The sequence below is a fragment of the Mirounga leonina genome, unplaced genomic scaffold, assembly GCF_011800145.1.
Source record: "Mirounga leonina isolate KUSES-001 unplaced genomic scaffold, KU_Mleo_1.0 Mir_93, whole genome shotgun sequence".
NCBI lineage: Eukaryota > Metazoa > Chordata > Mammalia > Carnivora > Phocidae > Mirounga > Mirounga leonina.
The window spans coordinates 46,887,250-46,912,104 of NW_023270854.1; the positions used below are offsets into that span (position 1 = coordinate 46,887,250).

General features: G+C 45.0%; 1 protein-coding gene across 1 annotated transcript in view; it reads left to right on the top strand.

Annotated features, from left to right (window-relative positions):
• The first annotated feature begins 3,951 nt into the window (after nt 1-3,951).
• Nucleotides 3,952-24,855, top strand: part of NPC1 (NPC intracellular cholesterol transporter 1) — a 48,359-nt gene continuing 27,455 nt past the window's right edge. Inside the window, exons 1-6 of the mRNA XM_034995898.1 lie at nt 3,952-4,074; nt 17,811-17,933; nt 18,579-18,685; nt 20,702-20,877; nt 23,712-23,879; nt 24,446-24,695. Of these exons, the coding sequence (XP_034851789.1) occupies nt 4,018-4,074; nt 17,811-17,933; nt 18,579-18,685; nt 20,702-20,877; nt 23,712-23,879; nt 24,446-24,695 (881 nt within the window). The 5' untranslated portion in view covers nt 3,952-4,017. The remainder of the gene's footprint in view (nt 4,075-17,810; nt 17,934-18,578; nt 18,686-20,701; nt 20,878-23,711; nt 23,880-24,445; nt 24,696-24,855) is intronic.

Sequence of the window (24,855 nt, forward strand, 5' to 3'; positions counted from 1 at the left end):
TGGAAGGATTCAAAGGCATTTTGTTGTAATAAAATTTTATTAACATGAATATATTGCTCAACGCGCATCCCGAGTCTAGAAGATGAGGTACAGTCAATGTTTAGTCAATGAGGTAACCCATGAGAGGGTTAAAGAACCTGTTTTATGGAGGACAGTGTGATCATCTGGGTTGAATACACTAAGAGGTCAAGTGAGATGACAGGAAAGGGGTTGTCATTAGATTGGGCAACACAAGAACCAATGATAACTTTGAGAGCAGGTATCCCTGTGATTATCCAGGCTTTGTAAGGAGGAGGGGAGCTGGACCCTTACATCACTCCTTGCAGCAAAATAATTCCAGATCATGATTTCCATGGAATCATTGAAACTCTAGAGGAAAATATGGGATATTTTTTTATTACCCTACAAACTATTGTAAATTAGTAAAAGTATCTGCAACATATATGCTAGACAAACGGGTTAATTTTCTTAGAGAACTTTTACAAGTCAATATGAAAAAGAAAATAATAGAAAATAAAAAACACAGAAAAAGAAATAAATCATTTATAAATGTATGAAGATGCTTAATCTCACTTATAATTAATCTCTCTTATAATTAATAAAATACAAATTAAAGCATCACCATTTAAAAAAAAATAAGAAATAAAATAAGTAGGGGCGCCTGGGTGGCTCATCAGTTAAACATCTGCCTTTGGCTCAGGTCATGATCCCAGGGTCCTGGGACTGAGCCCCACATCCGGCCCCCTGCTCAGCAGGGTGTCTGCTTCTCCCTCTGCCCCTCCCCCCAGGTCCTGCGCGTGCGCGTGCTCTCTCTCTCTCTCTCTCTCTCCCTCTCTCCATTTCTTTGTCTCAAATAAAATCTTTTTTTAAAAAAGAGAAATAAAATAAGTAAAATCACAGATGCCATTTTTCACCTACCAGAATGGCAAAGAAAAGTGTTGCCAAGGAGGTGGGAATCAGGCACTTCCACATGTTGTTAGCAAAGGAGTAAACTGCAATCTCTTTGGAGGGCAATTTAGCCAGAATGAAAATTAAAACGAACATTTCCTTTGAGCCAATGATAATTTTTTCCAACAGTTCTACTTGTACACAATCGCAAGGATTTAGGCACAAGGATGTTCATTGCATTATTGTTTCCAGTAACCAAAGTGACAAACCAAATGTCCAAAAGGATATTGATTAGGTAATGGATCAAAACTATTAACATGAGTATTTCTAGACTTCCCCTTCTATCTGCAAGGCAAAGAGAATTTTGTTTCGGGTCAACTTTCCCATCTCCCTCCCTACAGTAAATGTTCAATAGCTTTTAGACTTTTGTGATATGATATCATGAGGAAAGCAGAGGACACAGAAAGATGCAAAGCTTTGTGGAATCCAGACAAGCTCAGGAATGTGAGGAAGCATATGGAAGAAAAAAGGTGAATTTTTGCAGTATTACTGGAACCATACAAACCCTTCATATATACAAGAAATGCAATTTGAGACTTGAGTATTTTGGAAGTATTACCGGATGGTGAACTATATTTTACTGACTTAGGTACTGCCATGACACTGGCCTCCATCACTCCAGCTTCAGGACTGTTATATATACAGAATGAAATCCCATAGAGCTAGCAGAAGTAGTGAGGTGGAAAAAAACATATGGCTTAATGTAAAAAAAAAAAAAAAAAAAAAAGCAAGCTTCAAACTGTGCTCAGTATGTCCCGCTTATTTTAGAAGTCCATATATTATATTCACATATATGCTTTCAAATGCAGAGTCTTCCAAGGATGTTTCTGCATATTTATAAAGATGTGTGTTTAATAATTTCATTTTCCCTCTTATTTTCTCCTTTATTATTATGCAGTCAATGTTCAATGGTGTTTATAACGATAGTGGTATTAAATATTACCTAAACTAACAAAAAGTCTCTCCTAGGATCTCAACCATGTTAAAACCATTTTTATAGAAAGAAAAAATATACCACAGTGTGACTGATTACCCAGGATGGAATTATAAAAGGTTTTTTATTCTGTCCCTAAACTTTGGTGTATTTTCAAAGTTTCTACTATAAGTATGAATTACTTCATCAGAGAAAAAAAACAATACACATTTCTCTTAGAAATATGATAGTTTATTTTAAAAATATTTCCTAGGCATTTGGGTATTATTGAAGTCGTACAAAAGAACTAGAAAAAAATAGCTAAAGGTCTTTTTGTTATCCTTTTGGTGAATAGTGAACATAATAATGTGTGGGGCATCAAAATTTCTGCCCATCCCAGACATTTCTCATATTTCCTTTACTCAAGTTAATTATTTAGTGAAGGCTTTTTTTTCCTTTTTTCCATTAGGACTTTGCTAAAATTGGAAGGGTAACTAATCCACCACGATCCCAGGAATCCATTAGAACAGTTTAGAATTTGAGTGTGCATTGGAACCACCTGCAGGGCTTATTAAAACTCAAAGAGCTGGCTCATCCTGAGTTTCTGATTCAGTGGGTCTAGGGTGGAACATTCAATTTGCAGTTCAAACAAGTTCCCAGGTGATTGCCGATACTGCTGGTTCAGTGACAACAGTTTGAGTCCCTGCGGAACTAAGGCACACTACTTGATCTCAAATGAATCACCAGGGCGGGAGAACGCACAGTTGCAAGAGGGCCAGGAAGCCTTCACGTAAGATCTAGGACTGAAGGTCTAGAGGAAATCCCTATAGTTTCAACGCCCAGCCGGCCTGGTGGACATCCCAGGGCTGAGGAGGTGGGGAGGCAAGACAGTAACCAAAGCAGACGCTTTGTAAGCGACGCTGGGAATATCACCTGCGTCATGGTCCTACCTAGGACTGGATTTAATCATTGCTACAGACGTATGTTTAGTCTTTTCATTGTAAATTGGCTTCCACGTTGGGAAAAGAGATCCTTACTTACATTTCCTTAACTTCAAAATAATGACTGACGCTTTTGAGCGGTCTCAATAAATGAAATCTGAGGGAAAATGTTACTAGAAATGCATATAATAAAAATAAGTGCAAGAGCAAAAACGATAGTATGTGCAAGGCTCAAAAATGAAAACGCTTCTTTATCTTACCTGACTTCACCTAGAAATTAAAAATGGACTCTGGCCCCACCTCTGGGTCAACCTTGCGAGGGAGGGAGGTTGGGTTGGGGGGAGGGGGGTCTTCTCCCGCGGACCGGTCCAAAGTCACGCTACGCGCAGCTCCACCAGCGGGTGGTGTTCTAGAGCTTTTCCAAACGTGGGCCGAGAGGCCACCAAGCGGAGATTGGCTGGCTCGAGAGCATCGCCCACCATCGCGCTCCGCCCCTCGCGCTCCCGGATCACAACGCGGTCAGGCCACCGCGCGGCACCGCCCCGGGCGTCGCTGAAGCCCGGGCACCGATTCCTTTTTGGTGGCTGAGTCTGGGGCGGAGAATTTGCTCGGAGTGCTAATCGGGGCCGAAATACCTATTCCGCTGAGGAGTGGGATCGGAATTGGGAAAACAGTCTCCAAGCGCTCCCATTTACTAAAACCTTCTCGCCCATCGTCCCCAGCTCAGGAAAGACAAAAAGGGGGAAAAGAGTTAAAACATCAAAACCACACACTTTCGGCATAACTCCAGAAATATCCTCCCCAGCCGGGTTCCAGAAGTTCGGCTGCCCCAGTCTGGGATCCCTACCCTATGCCGCACCCCCACGGCCGCAGGACCGCAGGAGGTAGAGCTGATAACCGCAGAGGAAGCCCAGCCAAAGCCGCGCTGCCCAGTCAGGCCCCGCCCCCGCCCCGGCTGGGGCCCGCCCCGGCCCCGCCCTCCCAGGGTCGGCCCCGCCCCAGAACGGGTCTCGGGCGACCCGGCCGCGGCACCGCCCAGAAAGGGGAGGAGTCGACAACGCCTTCCTCTTTCCTGACCTGCGCTCACCGCCCGCCGCCGGCGTCCGCGCCCTCCCTCGGCTGGCACGGGATCCTGAGCCCGCCCAGCGCGCCGAGCCGGGGCGAGCCGAGCCGAGCCGAGTTCTACCGTTGTGCGCAGCCCGGCACCGCGGCAGCATGACCGCGCGCGGCCCAGCCCTCGGCTTCCTCCTGCTGCTGCTCTGTGCCGCGCAGGTAAGCGGACGTCCGCGACCCGGGAGGGCTCTGGGTGGGGGGACGAGGCGAGGCGGTGAGGGCGCCCGGTTCCCCGGGCCGGCGCGCGTCCAGCCGGCCCTGGGGAAGTTGGTTCAGCGTTGGAGCCCCGGGCGTCCCCCGCCCGCTCCGGTTTCTTTCCCTGGCCACGCATTCTTCTCTGTGGTCTGGAAGAGGTGGCAACTGGAAACAGCTCGCTTGACCTCTTTTGAGCACGTTTCAGCTGTGGTCACCTAATTTCTGGGTTTAGGATGTGGAATCAGAGGGAAGGACGAAAGTGGGTAGAGAGGGGGCGGGATCTTATTTATTTAACCTGCCTTTAAAAAAAAAAAATCCGGCCACATGCGCACGAACTCTTTATGAATTTGTTTAGAATATCCTGCCACTTTATTTCCCCTTCTCCCGAAGGTGGAGGTGGGAGGGGAGGTGAAGAAAGGAAACAAATTGCCAAGCGCCAAATTGAAACCGTCCTAAGTCAGTCAGCTTGGTCTTCTCGAGAGTGCAAGTTACTTGTTGTTAACTCTCTTTTACATCTTTAGAAACGGAGACCCAGCAGGGGATCACTGAGTTTCCCCTTGTCACAATATTAGTTAGCTACAGAGTGGGGCCTGGAACTCAGTGGCCTGACTCCCTGGGTCAGCTTTTCTGTGGTTCAGTAGCCTAGGGCATGAATGCTTCACTGCTATTTATTATTGTTATTACGTAAGTTTCAGGTGCACAGCTTTATAATTTAAACACCTGTATACACTACAAAATGATAAGCACAAGCCTACTTACTATTCATCACTATACAGTTGACCCATTTTGCCCAATCCCCAACCTCCTTCCCCTCTGGTAACTACTAGTCTGTTATCTGTATCTGTCAGTTTGGTTTGGTTTGTTAGATTCCATATATCAGTGAAATCACCCGTATTTGTCTTTCTTCATCTGACTTATTTTACTTAGTTAGCATAATCCCCTCAAAAGTCCATCTGTGTTGTCACAAATAGCAAGATCTCATTCTTTTTTATAGCTGAGTAATACTCCACTGTATAAATATATCACATCTTTATTCATTCACCTGTCATTGGACATTTAGGTTGTTTACATACCTTGATTATCGTGAATAAGGCTGTTGTGAATGTAGGGTGCATATGTCTTTTCGAATTAGTGTTTTCATTTTCTTTGTGTAACTATTCAGAGGTAGAATAGCTGGTTCATACGGTATTTCTGTTCTCAATTTTTTGAGCAATCACAGAGTGTTTTCCACAATGGTTGTACCAATTTACAATGCCACCATCGGTGTACAAGTGTTTTCCTTTCTCCATACCCTCACCAACACTTGTCATTTCTTGTCTCTTTGATAATATTCACTGTAACAGGTTCAAGGTGATCCCTCATGATTTTGATTTGCATTTCCCTAATAGTGATCTTGAGCATCTTTTCATGTAGCTATTGTATGTCTTGTGTGATGTCTGTATGTCTTTGAGGAAATGTCTGTTCAGTTTTCTGCCCACGGGCACCTGGGTGGCTTAGTTGGTTAAGCGACTGCCTTCGGCTCAGGTCTTGATCCTGGAGTCCAGGGATCGAGTCCCGCATCGGGCTCCCTGCTCAGCAAGGAGCCTGCTTCTCCCTCTGACCCTCCCCCCTCTCATGTGCTCTCTTGCTCTCTTGCTCTCTCTCATTCTCTCTCTCAAATAAATAAGTAAAATCTTAAAAAAAAAACAAAAAAAACCCCGAATATTTGTTCCTGTTCTGTGAAGTGTGCCATTGGAATTTTGATAGGTATTTCACTGAATCTGTAGATTGCTTTAGGTGGTATGGACATTTTAACAATATTATTCCAATTCAAGAGCACAGATTATCTTTCCATTTCTTTGTGTCTTCTTCAATTTATTTCATCAGTGTCTTATGGTTTTCACCTCCTTGGTTAAATTTGTTCCTAGATATTTTATTCTTTTTGATGTAATTGTAAATGGAATTGTTTTCTTAATTTCTCTTTATGTTGTTTCATTGTTAGTGTGTAGAAACGCCACAGATTTCTGTTTACTGATTTTGTATCCTGCGATTTTACTGAATTCATGTATCATGTCATCTGCAAATAGTGACTGTTTTACTTTTTCCTTTCTGATTTGGATGCCTTTTATTTATTTTGCCTAATTGCCATGGCTAGGACTTCCAGTACTATGTTGAACGAAAGTGACAAGAATAGGCATCCTGTTCTTAGATGAAGAACTTTCAGCTTTTCCCCACTGATTATGATATTAGCTGTAGGATTGTCATGATGGCCTTTATTACATTGAGGTATGTTCCTTCTATATCCATTTTGTTGAGAGAGGGTATATCCATCATAAGTGGATGTTGAATTTTGTCAGCTGCTTTTTCTGCATTTATCTAGATGATCATATGATTTTTATCTGTCATCTTGTTGATGTGATATATCACATTGATTGATCTACAGATGTTGAACCATCCTTGAATCCATAAGTAAATCCCGCTTGATCATGGTGTATGATCCTTTTAATGTATTATTGGATTCGGTGTGCTAATATTTTATTGAGGATTTTTGCATCTGTGTTCATCAAGGATATTGGACTAATTTTTTTTTTTAATAGCACCCTGGTCTGGTTTTAGTGCAAGGGTAATGCTGGCCTCATAAAATGTTTGAAAGTTTTTCCTCCTCTTCGATTTTTTGGAAGACTTTGAGTGTAGGTATTAAGATTTTATTTATTTATTTGAGAGAGAGAGAATGAGAGACAGAGAGCACGAGAGGGAAGAGGGCAGAGGGGGAAGCAGACCCCCCGCTGAGCAGGGAGCCCGATGCGGGACTCGATCCCGGGACTCCAGGATCATGACCTGAGCCGAAGGCAGTCGCTTAACCAACTGAGCCACCCAGGCGCCCTGAGTGTAGGTATTAAATCTTCTTTTAATGTTTGGTGGAATTTGCCAGTGAATCCATCTGGTTGGTCCCTGAACTTTTGTTTGTTGGGAGATTTTTGATTACTGTTTCAATCTCCTTACTAGTAATCGGTCTATTCACATTTCCTATTTCTTCATCATTCAGTCTTGCAAGATTGTGTGTTTCTAGGAATTTATCCATTTCTTCTAGGTTGTCCAGTTTGTTGGTTTGTAATTTTTCATAGTAGTCTCTTATGATCCTTTGTATTTCTGTGGAATTAGTTATAACTTCTCTTTCATTTCTGATTTTGAGCCCTCTCTCTTTTTTCCTAGTCAAAGACTGAAAGTGAAGAGATGGAAAAAAAATATTCCATACAAATGGAAATGGAAAGAATACTGAAGTAACTATACTCATATCAGACAAAGTAGACCCTAAAACAAAGACTGTAATACAAGACAAGAAGGGCATTCATTACATAATGATAAAGAGGTCTATCCAGCAAGAAGATACATTTTTAAAGATAATATGCACCCAACATTGGAGCATCAAAATCTATAACACAAATATTCACAGACCTAAAGGGAGAAATTGAAAGCAATACAATAGTAGTAGGAGATTTTATTTATTTTATTAAAAAAAAGGTTTTTTTTTTGTAGTAGGAGATTTTAATAGCCCACTTTCATCAGTGGATGAAAAATCAATAAGGAAACATCAGCCTTAAATGACACAGTAGACCAGGTGGACTTAATGGATATAGACAGAGCACTCCCTCTAAAAGCAGCAGAATACACATTCTTCTCAAGTGTACATGGAACATTCTGTAGGATAAATCACGTGGGGTCACAAAAGAAGTTTCAGTAACTTCAAGAAGGTTGAAATCATACCAAGCATTTTTTTTCCGATCACTTTAGTATGAAACTAGAAATTAATTACAAGAGGAAAACCAGAAAACCAGAAAAATGAGATTAAACAACATGCTGATCAACCAATGGGTCACTGAAGAAAATCAAAGGAGAAATTAAAAAATACCTAGAGACAAATTAAAACAGAAATATGACCTACTGATATCTATGGGATGCAGCAAAAGCAGTTCTTAGAGCAAAGTTCATAGCAATACAGGCCTACTTCAAGGAAGAAGAAAAATCTCAAACAATGTAACTGTAACTTTATACCTAAAGGACCTAGAAAAAGTAAAAACAAAGCCCCAAGTAAGGAAGGGAATAATAAAGATCAGAGCAGAAATAAATGAATTAGAGAAACTAAAAAGACAAGAGAAAGGATCAATGAAATTAAGAGCTGCCTCTTTGAACAGAGAAAATTGACAAACCCTTAGCTGCATTCACTGCTCTTTCTGCGTCTACAGTTTTCTCTTCTAAAACCAGGGGTTGGGGGAGAAAGTCTAAGGTTATAGTGCTGATTAAACTAGATGAGGATGCAGGAGTGGAGCCCTGGGATCCACTCCCTTGGTGAGCCCTTGTGCCCACTCATGTACATGTCAGTAACGAGGAGGTAGTAAATCAGAGGGGAAAGCAGATTCGGGTGCTTCCCTGGATTAGGAAACCTCTCCTTAAATTTCTGGGTAGTTGTTAGAAGCAGGTAGGTTTTGCTGACCCAGGAAGGGTCCAAGAGCCAGGAGAAGAGCTGTGGCTCCCTCCTCTGTGTATGTAAAGGGATCCCCAGCCGTGTGGGCTTGTGGGAGACCACACCTCTGGTGCCTGGTTGGGAGGGGAGACAGGAGAGCAGGGAGGTGGTTTGGAATGGGGTCAGTGGGTAGATTACAGCTCTTGGTGTGGGCATGTTACTCTGTCAAGCCTCAGGGTTTTTTTTTTGAAGACCAACAATACCTTGTAGGATTATTGGGGTTATTAGATAACATGGTATATGGAGAGACCTTACCACTGTAGTAAAAACTCAAGAAACAGGAGTAATTCTGTGCCTTAAAGAAAATACAGCTATTCAGTTTGCCTCGAGTTTTAGGTCAGGATCTGGTAGACAGGCTTTACACTGGTAAGTAGCTTTAACTTACCTCTGAAATCCTTTCACCTCAAGGTAATATCCAAGACTGATGGCCAACAAGTGCCTCTCTTCCCAAGACTTTTGAGATAGGTCAGAGGTTCATCATGAGTCTCTTGCAAAATGCTTGGAAAGGTCTGTAAATCTTAACTGGAAATATGCCTTTGTTATTTTACAAAGTAGCTCCCTTGCGTGGGCAGAGGCTTCCAGTACCTCTGAACACACTGGGGGGAAAGAGAGGGTCTGCTTTTAGAATTCTTTCCAGTGATAGCACCTTGTCTGGGTTCAGCCTGAGCACTCAGGAAGTTCTGTCACAGAATTAACAGACCTAACTGTCCTTTGTAAGGTCTGATAGACATTTGAGGGGGATTTTTGCCTTTCTTAATTTTTAGTTTTTACAGATGATGAAATATCACTAGCCTGCCTGGCTTGTAAACCTTGTGGTCATCCAAATAATGTGTGCGGTTTTGAGAAATCATACGTCTCTCTCCTGTCTGTAATTTTTACAAGCTTTTTCTTGAGGAACTTGGAACATAGTGAGGTCTGGGTAGGAATTAGGCCATTAAAATGGTTTTTTCCTGAAGAGATCAGCAGTAGTTTAATCTTTTGACCTAAGGGCATTGAAGAAAACCCACATTCGCCCCAATTTCAGATGGTTAATATTTCCCAGTCTCTCCTACTCCTTGATTGATGCTGCGCTCAGATATCTTATTAACATAAGTAATCAAGGGAAAATGAGGATTTTATTTTAGCGAGTGGGCAGAAAGAAAACGACTTGCTGAATAGGTCTTTGTATTGCTTCAGTGTTTATCATGTTACCCAGAACAAAGAATGCCTCTGGTCTGAAGACAGTATGATCTCTTTTTCCTGGGTAACCCTTCCCCACCCTGCACTACTCCCAAAAGGGAGGCTTTTCAGGGTGTTTTAAGGATGACACATTATCTACTGCGGAAACCAGGGTTAGACCAATCTCTAATCTGATCATGGTTGCCCCTTTCTGCCCTGTCACCCATAGCTCTATGAAGGGCATCAGCTCTCCAGCCAAATAAACTACTAGCTATCGAAACCCTTCCCGTCTTCCAAGGCCCAGTTCAAATACTGCATTATCCATGGTATTTGTTATCCTATTCCCCCAACTAGAATACCTTCTCTCTGAGGCTCTAAATCCGTGTTTATACTGCAATAGCAGTCTTACCCTGGGTGTGGGTCTGGACTCTCCTTCTCACCAAGAGTGATATCGGGTAAGCCAGTGATCCCCTAGAGCCTCTGTCTCTTCCTCTGTAAAATCGGGTTAACATATATGCCTCCTTCTCACCGTTCTCATGAAAAGAGAAGTATTGCTTGAATTGAAGTAGTAGATTGTAGGCTTCTTGAGGGCAAGAACTGTATTTTACCATTTCCAATATGGCCAGGACTCTCTTTTCTGAGTCACCAGATCATTGGGCCTTCATGGGTTTAGGTGTGGGGATAAGATGGAAGGATGCAGAGGCTGGTAGAAACCAGAATTGCATTGCTTTCTGGGTGATAATCAATAACCAACTCTGGCCCAACAAGTTTTTCTTTGCTTGGACTATGCCTCTTATTTTCAAATATTTTCGGAATATTTGCTTTGGCAAGAAAACTTAGGGTAAAAAAAGAAAAAAAACTGTTTACCGTTTGTTTTATTTTTTACATTGTACCCAAACCTGTTTCTGATGCAAGTGTACTGTTGGGGGATTTGAGAGGGAAGTTTTAAAATTTGTTCTTTGTCTTGTTATTGTCCCTTAGGCCACAGAGGAACTCAAAGTTCCTGTCATTCACTAGTTTCATATATATAAAGTGGTTGCTATGGGCACAGTGTAGATACAAAAGTAGACCAAAAGAATTACCTGTACAGGGCGCCTGGGTGGCTCAGTTGGTTAAGCGACTGCCTTCGGCTCAGGTCATGATCCTGGAGTCCCGGGATTGAGTCCCGCATCGGGCTCCCTGCTCAGCGGGGAGTCTGCTCCTCCCTCTCCCGCTCCCCTCTCTTGTGCTCTCTCTCTCAAATAAATAAATAAAATCTTTAAAAAAAAAAAAAAAAGAATTACCTGTACAGAAAGCATTCTTTAAACTGTAAATGTTAGTAGTCTCTGCCCTGGCTGGTTCATAGTGACGGGGAGGAGGGGGAATACATAAAATTACCATACAATGCAAAATGTGCTCTAATAAAGGGAAGAACAAAATGTTATGGGGAGTCAGTTTTTGAACTGACCTTTGGAGGGTAAATTAATGCTTACCAGGTAGACAAGAGGAAAACCGGAGAAAGTAGGGGGGAGTTACCTATTTGTTACAAAAAACCATTCAACTGTATACTTGAAAAGGGAGAATTGTATGGTATGTAGGCTAACTCAAAAGTTTTTTGAAGTGAAGTTCTAGATTACAGGAAACCAAAAAAAGAGTTACCTAATTTGTGTGTAGTACTCCATTGCTGGGGCACATCTGGTCTCGTTTTAACATCACAGGACCCCTCTAAGATACATGGGATGCTGTGTTTCCTGTTTTGCAGGAAATTAAGCATACTAAGGCTCAGGTGTGTCCCAAAGTCACATAGCTAGTAAATGGCAGACTGGGGGCTTGAACCACGGTCTTCTGACTTGTGCTCTAATTTATTCAAATTCAAAATCTTGCTACCAGATTCTGCATGTTTAGCAAGCGAAATTGAATGAGTGTTCAGCTGTTCCAGGTGGCCAGTAGGGCATCTCCTTCAGGGTTTGCTCCTAGCTCCAGTCCATCCCATCCTGCGTTGTCCTGACTGGCCAGGCCAGCCCCTCTGCTCCCTGCAGAGGCCTCTCCCTACCCCCTACCCGACCCGCCTTGCTGGAGCTTGAGCTGGTGTGGCTCCAGGTTCTGCCATGAGCTCTACCCATCCAGGACAGTGGCAGAGGTGAGAGGACCTGGCCCTGCACTCCACGTGCCGTGGGGTGGCCAGTGCAGGCCTGGAGCTGAGGATGGTCAGTGGTCACTAGTGTGATTTGACAGCTGCCTGGAGACGTCCGTAAGAAGATGTAAATGGTAGCCATTATTTCCACAGGTGAACATGTTTGTGTAGAAAGAGGGACTCTCTGTATCAGACGCTCTGAGGATACATCTGCACAAATGGAGCTGGAGTTTGAGCAGTCCAGCAGCTAGGGAGTGGGGACTGGGGAGAGGATGGAGAATGTTTAATTCACTTGGCCTTCAAAATCTTCATTCTCCTTACTGGTTTTGTCACGTAGGAGCCACGTGACCTCAGAGAGTCTTCCCTGAGCCTTAGTTTCCTTACCTGTAAAATGCCGCCTACCACCCTAGAGGGTATCTGAGAAGTATGCGAGGCAGGAAGGAAGAAATCACTTAACTTCGTGCCTGGCACACAGTTGATGTCCACGAAGCATTTTATGCTGAGTTAGTTGAGATTTACTGCAGGCAGCCTGGAGTGTAGGACTCTGTTGCTGACTTGCAGGGCCTCTTCTCCATATGACCAGACATGCTTTTATGGAGTTCCCCATAAGGGTCTCTTCTGCAGTTGCTATCGTTGCCGACATATAGCAGAAGGGGCATTTTTTTTTTTTTTAACTTGCTGAACTATTATTATTGGAAGAAACTTCCCTGTCCAGTCGTATACCCTATCATTAAGCTCTGGAGCATGTTGTGAAATAGCCATATGACCTAACCTTTAAAAGCAGACACACTATAGCGTTGTAACTCCTAAATTCTGGTGGAAAGCCAAAACAAGCAGTAGTTCTCATTTCTAACTTCTTATATAATCCATTTGAACTCCTTCAACACATGGAGAGATTTGATGGTTTCTGAATTGGTGAACACTGGGTCAGGTACTGCAGAGACTTTCAGAGGAAATAGAACAGCTGGGCTCTGCGCTTAATGATTTTGCGGTCTTCCTAGGGAGTTGAGACAATAGCCAAAAACTACCCCTGGCACCTCTTCCCACATACCCAACTTTGTGATTCTCATAAATTCTGCTTCATCCTAGGGCAGGAGCCCACAGATCACGGCCTGGCCAGAGCCTGTCATTGTGAATAAAGTTTTCTCCCTCACCCCTACACCCATCACGTACCTGTTGTCTGTGGTTGCTTTTGAGCTACAACAGGCTAGTTGAGTATTTTCCACAAAGACCTTATGGCCCATAAGCCTACAGTATTTCATATGTGGCCCTCTACGGAAAACACCCGGATGAATATAGTGAAGGGCAGTTCAAGTTGAGCCGAAAGCCAGTCTGTGCAGGGTTGTTGAGACTTATTTGTGAAAAAGCTATTTAAAAGTTACTGCACTTGTCCGTCTCTACAGGTTACCTGTTGGGAGGAATTAAAAGCCTAGAAGACCCAGATCTAATACAGTAGCATTGGTTAAATCTGAGAAGGGGGGTGGTTACTTCACATATACCTGTGATGTTTGCAGATTTGTGATGAGTGGGTATGGAGTCCGTAGTTAGAGGACATAAATCCTACAGTCATTCATTTTTTTAACGTTTTAGGAATCGGTAAAATTTTTAAATGCTCCAATAAGATGGTTCTTGTGGTTATAAATAGCTCTGTATGACTGGTCAGGGTCCACGAGACTTGCTGTGAAGAATGGTTATCCTTTAGATTCGGATCCGGGGGACTGGAGCGCAGCTTTAACGAGACGTGTCCCGTGGCTCGCACGCCTGCAGCTTCTGATTCTGGTCGGTCTGAATGTGATGACTGACAACGTGCTCGCTCGCTGCAGTCCTTGCCACTGGGCTTTTCTCTGACAGGAAGGGCGTCTGAGCTCATGTCTCATGGTAAAACACAGAGGGTATGAAACTGACAGCTTTTTGGTGTACAGCTCAGTGACCTGAAGGATGGCTGGTTCTGTGCAGCCACCGTCCGTCGCCAGCCCTGAGCTCAGGTTCGGTCAGACCACAGACATTGCTAGGTTTTATTTCCGCCTGGGTGTTACTGATGTGAAGTCAGCAGCAGGCCTCCTGGTATCCCAGTAAAGGCAGCACCCGGCCACACCTTACGTTTTGGAAAGCAGGTGCTTTGCTTAGAAAGGAAGCGAGTGCCCTGTGTGCGGCACACCCTTGATCTTGGCGTCAGCTCGTGCTGCCCTGACATCCCAGGGACCCTAAGGTGCACCTGTCATCTTTGTCCAGAAAGTCCTGACCACCCGCTGTGCTGCAGCGGTTTGGAGACCCGCAGGCCAGTCGTTCCAACGCCAGCTAGGTTCTTGGTGGGATACCGAGATGAGCATGGCCCAGCCAGGAGTGACCCTCGGCGTAGCCTGGGGAGTAAGGAGCTCTGGCTTCCGAACCAGCCAGGAAGCAGCCAGGCCTTGGGTGGGGTCTGGCTCTGACGTTTTTAGGTATGGCCTCAGATGAGCCACTCTACCTGTGTAACCGGCATGAGGAATGGTGTTATTCCGGTACCAGCCTCCCAGATCTGAGGATTGAGGGATCCAGTGCCTGGATGCTGGGGGAGGTGGCCGCATACCCTCAGGGGAGCCCTTGGAATGACGGAGCTCAGGGTGGGGAGGGGCTGTGCTTGCCTGGTCCTGCCCCCAGCAGGCCCACGGGGGAGATGGTGGTTGAAGAGTGGCCTTGGCAGGTAGCGGGAGTGTAGGGGAGGGAGGCACGAACAGCAGGGGGGCAGGCAGGTCCCATTCAGTGTGGGACAGAAGGTAAGCAGGGGTGGGAGATGAGCGTGCACATCGGAACCAGGTGAGGCATCTGGAGCTTGCCTCACCGGCAGCGGGAAGGTGGATTGTCGGGTTCTGAGCACCGGAAAGCTTTGGAACCCCAGCTCAGGCTGGGCTGTGTAGGAGACTTGCCAGGTCTGCAGGAGAGGTGGCCAGGCCGTCTCTAGGGGAGTAGTGCCCAGGGGAACAAAGGATGGCAGTGGGCTCTGCAGGAAGGGGATGCAGGGAAGGAAGGGGCACCAGAAAGTGCACCTGCACTGGGAGCTTCCCCAGGAGGAGAGATCGGGCCGTGGAGGAAGGATTGGTTTCCTTTGGAGCTCTTGGCATTGTGGGGCAGGTAACCGGAAGTGCAGCTGGAGAGAAATTGGGGTCGTTTGACCAAAGGGAGATGAAATCGGAGAGTATTTATTGGTAGGAGCAGGTGAAGGGATGCACAAAGAGATGCGGTTAAGAAGGTAGAGGAGAGGGGTCCGGTGGTGGAGGTCCCTGCCTGGCCAGCTCCATGGCGTTTTCAGCTAAGGGTGATCAGAGGGAGGTGAGCCGAAAGAAAGCTGAGGTGGAAAAAGAGTGTACACATGCCCATGCCTCGTGCAAGGTGGGGAGGGGGTGTGGTGCTAGAGTGAGGACCTTAGTTATACAGTTGATTATACTTGATTCAAAGTCTGTTTCTGGAACTGGAATGTTCTGGTTTGAATCCTGGCTCTGCCACTCTTGGACAAATTAGCCTCTTTGTGCCTCCCATTTCCTCACCTGTAAAATGGGTATAATAGCACTTTCTTCATCAACTTGTTGTGAGGATTAATTGGATTAATATATGAAGAGCAGTGAAACAGTGCCTAGCACACAAGTTAAATGGCTCGTAAGTGCCTTTGGGCCCCACTGGGTTGGGGCTGCTTCTAGAGGCAGGATGACCTTGGGAAGCAAACCTACAAGCATTGAGTCAAGCACAGTTTTCCTGGGCCCAAAGAAATTTCAGGTATTTTACTTCAGGTCTTTGGGACCTCTTTGCTAAGGTCCCAACAATTGGAAGACAATAATTCTTTGCATTTGATTGCATAGTGCTCCACATAATATTCCCCTTTCCGATCTTCACAGCAAACCTGTAAGATTGGTGACGGTTATGAGCCGCCATTCACAGAGAGCAGAACTGCTCAGCACAGTTAAGGAACCTGCTCCACGTGCAGTCAGGCTCAGTGTGCACATTGATTGACAGCCTCGTGAGTTCTGAGGATCAGAACCCGGGGCTCCTGACCTCCCCGCCACACCCTGCCCACCTCTGTTCTACCTGACCGTGGAAACTTGGCATTGAAGTAAGAGATGTGGGTTATAAAGCATGAATGGGAACCACACTGCGTTGGGCCTTTACTTTCTATCATAGCGCTGAGGGCTAAGGAAAGGGAACTGAGACTCCAGACCCCATCCTGTTAGTCATGCTGGAGTTGTGATTTGTTGACTGGGTTTCTGTTACTCCAGTGGGTGACTTGCCAGAGTACCCCAGGCCTGGACCTGCTTGCTCTTTGGGTCTGTTGAGCATTCTGTGAAGTCTAGGGTGGGGTCACTTAAATTTAAATGACATGTATCAGCAGTTATGCCCCCTTAGCAAAAAAGGCAAAAAAGCCTTTTCAAACATCAGTAGATGAATAATTCCTTTTAGTTGGAAAACTGGAGTTTTGGAAAGAGCAGTACTTTCCCTGGAATCGCTAGGTTCATGGCATAATTGCTGCAATTCTTTGTAAATAAAAATGGTGGTGGAATTTTGCAACTTCTTGCCAAAGGTTTGATATGTGGCATTGTTGACTACTTGTCACTTGCTCCTTTGTATAATTTCCCAATGTTGTGACCTAAACATATGACTTTTAGTGAGTCCAGATAGGGTTAAGTCATAGTTTCTGTTTTAAAATATCTGAAGAATGAGGGGTGGCTCCGTTGGTTAGGCATCTGACTCTTGGTTTCAGCTCGGGTCGTGATCTCAGGGTTGTGGGATGGAACCCCATGGCAGGCTCCACAGTCAGTGCGGAGTTTGCTTGGGATTCTCTCCCTCTCCCTCTCCTTCTGACCTTCCTGCGCTCGCGCTCTCTCGCTCTCTCTCTCAAATAAATAAATAAATTTTAAAATATCTAAAGAATGAATTCAAAGTAATCCCGACCCCTTCAGTTCCCCGCACATACACAGCCCAGCCTCCTGCGAGCTGTTTTTTTCTTTCATGTTTTTAGCATTTCAGGGGCCTGTAGTGAGATTTGTATCTTGATGCTGGGGACCAGCAGACAGACTGACCTCCTTGTATACACGTGTTGGTCATGTGCCACTATGCTGGAGGGAATTCACTCTGTTGCTTCTCTTCAGATTTCTTTTTAATGGCTTTTCCATGGGGTGCCTTGGGAGTCATGATTGCTTCTTGATAGCTTTTGTTTCCCTGTGGGACAGATGATTGCAAGCCCCTGCTGGCCCGTGGCCCTGGCCAACGTGGCCGACCTCGCCGATGTGCTGATTCACACTGCACCCTCCTCCCCGTCCAGCCTTGTGACTCTCACGTGGGAAATATGAGTGACTCTTGAGAAACCTCTACTGAAGAGTTGAACATTTTTCTTTTGAGATTGCTGAGGTGGTTTTCCTTAAAGTTAGCACATGCCTTGCTTTCTACTTAAATCTCAAGGACGAGGTGTTTATTCTTGTTCCTTCTTAGGGTTTGTGGGTGTTTTGGGTTTTGCTTTTCATGTTACTCATGATGTGCTGATATTAATAATCTAAATATATATGGAAATGTTCCTTCGTTATTTGGAGCTTATATAGTTTCTTATGCATATGTACAAAAATAGTGCCTTAATAATTGCAGATTCACATATTATCTTGCTTTCTTTCCTCTACACTGATTCTTAGTGATCCCTACAGGGAGCTTCCCTTCATCAGCAAATTAGCAGGAAGTAGAAATCATGTAAATAATTTCTAGGACCTTCCTTCACTGACTGACTTGACAAGCCCATTCTGGGCATCTGGTCTATTTTAATATTTTTTCGAAACGTTAACTACCCACTGCCTCTTGCTGCCACTTCATTTTGCGGGTAATGTTGGAAGGTCGTGTACTGGTGCTTTCGCTGTTGAAATTTCCTTTAGCCTTTGAGGCCCTGATGGATGACCTTTTGTGTCGGCTCTGTAGGTGTTGGCACGGTCCTGCGTGTGGTATGGAGAGTGTGGAATTGCATCTGGAGACAAGAGGTACAACTGCCAGTACTCGGGGCCACCAAAACCCTTGCCAAAGGACGGGTATGACTTAATGCAGGTAAGTTTGTCGTCCCAGGCACTGGGAACACAAAATGCTAATCCAAGATCCTCTGTAATGATCCCGTAAATATCTCAGTGGGGTGGGGCTGAAACTAACAGGCTTAAGTCTTATCCCAAATGCTTATCTGGGGCACACAATGGCACAGAAGATAATATAACTCTGGGGCTGGAGTTTCTCTGGGGCTGACTTTTTGCCTTTCTCATAGTTTCCTCATAGCAGGTTACTATTTAGGGACTGATCTTGGTACCTCACATGTTGCTCTTTGCAACTTCTTCTTTTTTTTTTTTTTTTTAAAGATTTTATTTATTATCTGACAGAGACACAGCGAGAGAGGGAACACAAGCAGGGGGAGTGAGAGAGGGAGAAGCAGACTCCCTGCTGAGCAGGGAGCCCGACCCAGGCTCGATCCCAGGACCCTGAGGTCATGACTTGAGCCCAAGACAGACACTTAACTGACTGAGCCACCCAGGGGCCCCAAATTTGAAAACCTTTTAAAAGAATCCTGCAAGAACTTTGCAAACACGTTTCTTACTCTTGCGTACCTAAAAAAGGACTGTGTGAATAAAATTGCCTTATTTCATTGAGAAATGTGTGTCCTTATTTGACTTTCTGCTGTGATAACCATGCTTTCTCACCCAAAAGGAGCTCTGCCCAGGATTCTTCTTTGACAACGTCAGCGTGTGCTGTGACGTGCAGCAGCTGCAGACCCTGAAGGACAGCCTGCAGCTGCCCCTGCAGTTTCTGTCCAGGTAGGCTGGCCGCCCCGCACGCACACAAAAACGGGTTTGGAGTGCTTGTTAACCAGGGACATTCTGATTTCCTCCTAAGTTAGTTTTCATGTTATTTCAAGAAAGCAATCTTAGGACTTCTCAGAAATCAAGCATAATTTCTCGATAAAGTAATAGTTGGCTGACATCGTTTTCTTCCCAGTTCCATGCAGAGCTGAGGCGTGGGCTTCCTCTAGGTCGCCCCCCCGCCCCCAAGGGTGTCTGCACTGTGGAGTGGGTCCTTTCACTCTTGAGCCTCTGGGTGCTCTGCAGAGGAGGAGAGGTTGTTCTGGTGGTCCTGCCATGTCTGTGACCTGAGACCCTCCTCCACAAGGTCCTCTGTGTGGCTGTCCTCCCCTCCCCACCCCTGGATGGCACGTGGTTCTCTCCCCCTGCAGTGACATGAGATGCTAGAGTCCCAGTCCTCCTTAGAGCTGGCCTTTGGTAGCTGTTAACAAGATTGTTCTGGCAGAGTTGGCTGGGTTTGTCAAAATTAGTCCACCATCCAGGCCATTCTCTATGACCAGGGCCGTGAAAAGGGTTGCATGATAGGTGTTCTTCTCGAAGCTTACCCAGCAGTTCTCAGATGTGCAGAAGAACAAGCTGGTGGGAGTCTGTAGAATAGCACCTCATGGTATCGTTCTAAATTTTTCACTGAAGCATCCTGATAAAGGTGGGTGGGAGGGACATGGGAAGAGGGGAAGCCCTTCTCTGTGCACATATCATGGCGGGTGACAGGACAGTCGGCATCCACTAAGGAAACCCTGCTTCTTCCCAGAAGTTTAAATTGGCAATACAGGGTGGAAACCACCCCTAAACTGTCCTTTTAGGACAGCATACCATATAGGAGATCAATAAGTTGAGAACCTAATCAGTCCAGCATACCCCCTGGAGGGCTAGTGGATATTGATGGAACCATCATTCAGTCAGAATACATTTATTTAGCACCCACTCTAGATGAGGCATTATGGACATAAGGATAACCAAGATCAGAAGATAACCAAATTTTCCCCGTGTCATCAGCTCTATTTTTAATAGCAAATAATGAGAAGCTAAGGAATATTGTGCATCTGTCGAAATCGATGATTGCGGAGATTAAACGTAGTAACGTGGCAAGAGTTTGTGATCCATAGAACGTGGTAGAAATCTGCACCCCAGGAGCAGTTTCCATTAGGATGGTGTAATTGTGGTTCCTGTGCTTGTCACGGTAAAGCACGGGACTCCTGAAAGCGGGTCAGTGTGCATGTCTGCTCCCTCACTAGACCAGGGGCATTGAAGGCTGGGACCACCTTCCCTGTTCTGTGTCCCTGGCACCTGCATGGGATCAGTCAAGAGTGACTACGATTTGGTTGTGCTGCGGGAATGCGGGTCTAATGAAGCAGCAGCTTTTGCAGATAACAGTGAACCCAACTGGGGAGACAGTTCTGCCACCCAGTAAGTCAACATTAGGAGCTTCAGCCATGAACCTGAAGGAGAGCAGACAGCTTGTAGTTCTCATGAAAATCCGTGTGCTTCTGCAGTGCATACAGCCAGAGAACACCACCACTGTCCTTTAGCCTCTCAAGCCCTGGGGAAATCCTCTTGTGTTTAGAGAGGGCCAAGGGATTACCTGGGGCTTGAAGAAAGCCCTTCAGTAGGAAGGTGAACATTCTAACGTGTGAATCTCATTTTTCCCTTGTTTTTCTTCTTCGTAAGAATTGTCAGCGTGACGGTCCCTAGTCCCTTTAGCTTCAACACAAAACATGTCCATAAATTACAAAGCACAGAATTCAGAAAAGCATTTTTCTCTTTCTGAAATTATACCTCGACAACATATGTGTAATAATTAGGGCAGTTTTTTAAAGAGATCTCTGATTTTAGGTTTAGAATGGCTGGGTTAAAGATGTCTGTAGGTAATTTGTCACTTTATAATAGATTTTAAATGTTCTTTATCATAAATCATGTTTTTGCTGGCCCTGTTTGTGAGATCAGACAAAATACAGTTTACTTTTTCTTTAGATGTGCATCCTGTTTTTATAACCTAATGAACCTGTTTTGCGAGCTGACATGTAGCCCCCGGCAAAGTCAGTTTCTGAATGTTACAGAAACTGAAGATTATGTTGATCCTGTTACAAACCAGACGAAAACAAACGTAAAAGAATTACAGTACTATGTCGGAGAGAGTTTTGCCAATGGTGAGTAAACTTCTAATTATTTCTTTTTTTGTAGTTGGTATCAGGACAGTGGATTCAGTTGTTCCTTTCAGTTGTCAGCTGTATGAAAATGATAATTTTTAGTTCTGTTGGCCATGAAACACGAGTTGCTGCTTCATGTGTATCTAGGACTTGAGCTACAGCCCATAAAACAATCTCTTTCAAGTATTTGCTTAGCTCCTTCCTAACTGTAAGTTCCCACATAGAAATTTTTAGTGCATGTGTGTTTATTTCTGTACATTTTGGAAGCCATTAGAACTTTGTTTCTAGTGGACGTGAATTGTGTAACTTCACAAGTTTTTGCAAAACCTGAGAAGAGGGTGTGGGAGGGTAAAGTAGAGGAGGGGAGATTTGACTCTGAAGAAACCCATTACCATAAGGGAGAAAGAGAAGAGAAGAAACACATTACCAGCAGGAGAAAGAGATCTGTAACACCTAGAAATCATGGGACAATCTGAGAAAGACCATCTAGCGTTTGTTGAAAATGATTGAAATGAAAGAGTTCTGATGTTAAGGATGTTAAGGGCAGTGAGGCTTGTTTTATACTGTAATGGTGGGTACAAGTCATGATGCATTTGCCAAAACTCATAGAATGTACTACACCTAGTGTGAACCCTAAAATAGACTATGGACTTCGGGTGACAGTGATGTGTTATCATAGGTTCTTCAGGTAACAAATGCACCACTCGGGTGCTGTTGATAGTGGGGAGGTTGTGCTTGTGTTGAGGCAGGAGTTATATGAGAATTCTGCTCGGTTTTACTGTGAATCTAAAACAACTCTTTTAAGAAGTCCATTAAAAAATAAAGAAATAGGGGCACTTGGGTGGCTCATCAGTTGAGCGTCTGACTTGGGCTCAGGTCATGATCCCAGGGTCCTGGGATTGAGCCCTGCCTCAGGCTCCGCACTCAGAGGGGAGTCTGCTTCTCCCTCTGCCCCTCCCCCAACTCATGCTCGCTCGCTCTCTCAAATAAATAAAATCTTTAAAAAATAAAAAATAAGTAATTGGAGGCACTAAATGCTAACTAAGAGGAGAATGGATAAATACAACGGAGCATAGTCACAGTCTATAATAGAATACTTAAAACTGTTAAAATGTATGAATTATGTCATTCAACTTGAATGACTTAAAAAATTGAAAATAAGTTACAGGATATATGTAGCATGTTGTTTACATTAAATAGTACTGAATATCTATGGATACAACATATCATGAAAGTGTACAAACCTGCATAGGAAAGATAAACATCAAATTCAGGTTGTGGTTTACCTTCAGGAAGGGTGAGTATTCGTAGGGAAGGGTATTCAGGGGAACTTCAAATAGGTGAATTGTATGGTAGGTGAATTATATTTCAGTAAAGTTGTTAAAAAAATCCATATGTAAATACAGCATGGAAAAACTATAAAACTCCAAGACAAGTATCTTAAAAAGAAGTAGAAAAAAGATAGAAATCGTTTTAAAAGAATGCCATGTGGAGATTTTCTTACCAGCAGTGACAGAGGCCAGAAGGCAGTGGAATCATCATAGTTCTAAGTCACTCTACCCGAACTGCGTTTCAAGAGTGAGGGTAAAACACGATGAATTTATTAAGTATCTCCTTAAAGTTTAGGGAGGAAGATCCTGGGAAGTTTCTAACAAGTAGGTGTGGTGTCTAAATGGGGTGTCTCTTGATTGGATGGGGGCCCTCAAATGTGGGACAAGGACCAGCTGGAAGCTGGTGGCAGGGGCAGTGAAAAAAAATCACCTGAGGTAGAACAAAGGGGAGGGTGGGGGCGTGGGGGAACAGCAGGCTGGGCGGCCCAGGAGAGGCTGACTGCAATGAGACAGTGGGTGGGGGCTGTTTTTAGAGGGGGAATATGAGGAGGTATGGCGAGTATGGAATTCTCCCTTTTTTGGTAACTGTGCCCGGTTGTAAGTAGCCCATTGGTCCGTTAGGGTTTATGGATATTTGGAGGTGGGTCACCTGATGGGCCCTTTCTACTTGCCACTGCTCAAGCCTGTGTGCCTGAAGGCGGCCTCTGCAGTAGGGACTGGTAAATGAATGTTAATACAGGACCCATTACTACTACTTTTTTTTTTTTTTTAAGATTTTATTTATTTATTCATGAGAGAGAGAGGCAGAGGCAGAGGCAGAGGGAGAAGCAGGCTCCCCACCTAGCAGGGAGCCCGATGCAGGACTCCATCCCAGGATCCTGAGATCACGACCTGAGCCAAAGGCAGACGCTTAACCATCTGAGCCACCCAGGCGCCCCCATTACTACTGCTTTTTAATGTGCAAAAGGTCATTGACATTGTCCCATGTTTTGTGTATTGTCTTTATGTGTATTAGAATGGAGCCAAAAGAGAGGGTCCGTATTAGGTCATTCACATGTGGCCTGTGCCCTAAAATCAGTTTCCTCCGTAAGTTCCAGACTCTTCAGCCATAGGGCTTCCTGCCTCAGATTTCTGGAACCAGCTTCACTGGCTGAAAAGGCACCAGGGTTCGTTCTTCTCCTTTCTCAGCCTTCGTACATTCGTCTCTGCAGTGGTGATAAGACTCCTCTGAGCTACGTGGGATGACGTAAAGCCTTTCCCGTGTCTTTTCTCTGTTTAAGTCACTTGGAATCTAGCCCAGCATATTATGGGCAGGGTGATAAGTCTGTGTCAAGGGTAATCTCCACTCCTGCCCTGAGTGTTTACTGTGTCTCGCCCACCAGCCCATGACTTCTGAGCGCGGTGCAGATGGCCGCGCCCGCATTCAAGGAACCTTTTGTAAGTTCTCCCCCAGTGACTAAAGCAGTGTGGTGTTTCAGCCCTTTCCCCTCCTTCCTCTGCCAGCCATGTACAACGCCTGCCGGGATGTGGAGGCCCCCTCCAGTAATGACAAAGCCCTGGGGCTCCTGTGTGGGAAGGACGCCAAAGCCTGCAACGCCACCAACTGGATCGAGTACATGTTCAATAAGGACAACGGCCAGGCGCCTTTCACCATCACACCCATTTTCTCAGGTAGACTGCCAAGTTTGGCGCATTTATGATGTGGCTTTAGAGCCCAGGAACCTTAGTCTGCAACAGGAAGATAAATTCAGATAACTAGTTCCTGGACTTTCTCTCCAGTGAGAGAGGTAACTAGAACATTCTCTCCCCACCCCCTGGTTAATTTAGGGGCTGGCAGTGAGCACGGAGGAGGAGGAATTGCCTTCAGGTGCTGCTACCCAATTGAAAGAATGAGCCTGGGTTTTTGTTTTGTATTTTTTAAAAGCCAGAGCATTAGGGAGGCCTTTTAAGGAGCCCCGCAATCCGGTTAGACTCACTCCTTGATGGAGGTTTACTGTGGAATGTGGGGTACTCCAATCTCAAGGACTTGTGCCCGAAGTTATTGGAAGGAACTCAGACTTTTACAGGACGAGGCAGCAAAACATCGTGTGATCAGATGGAAGCCTCTGTCCTTTTTGCTCTTACGGTGGTGGTCCGTGTGTCACCAGTGCGCTCCATCACTGGGTTCCAATATCATCGAACGCACACTTTGTCATTTGTTTTACTGAGCTATTCACTCAAGCCCATGCTCCCTGCAGATCTTCCGGCCCATGGGATGGAGCCCATGAACAATGCCACCAAGGGCTGTGATGAGTCTGTGGACGACGTCACGGGGCCATGCAGCTGCCAGGACTGCTCGGCCGTGTGTGGGCCCAAGCCCCAGCCGCCGCCCGCTCCAGCTCCCTGGAGACTCTTGGGCCTGGACGCCATGTACGTCATCATGTGGACCACCTACATGGCGTTCTTGCTCGTGTTTTTTGGAGCATTTTTTGCCGTGTGGTGCTACAGGTGAGCAGTGTTGTGTGATCCCCAGGGTGAGGAGCATAGGTGATCCAAGTGGCACTCCCAGCTTTCGCCTGGCAGTCCTTGGTTAATTAAACCAAGAAACAAGGATCACGTGAGTACACTCCATGATTTGCTTAATTAGTAAGCAAAGACCTGGTTAGAC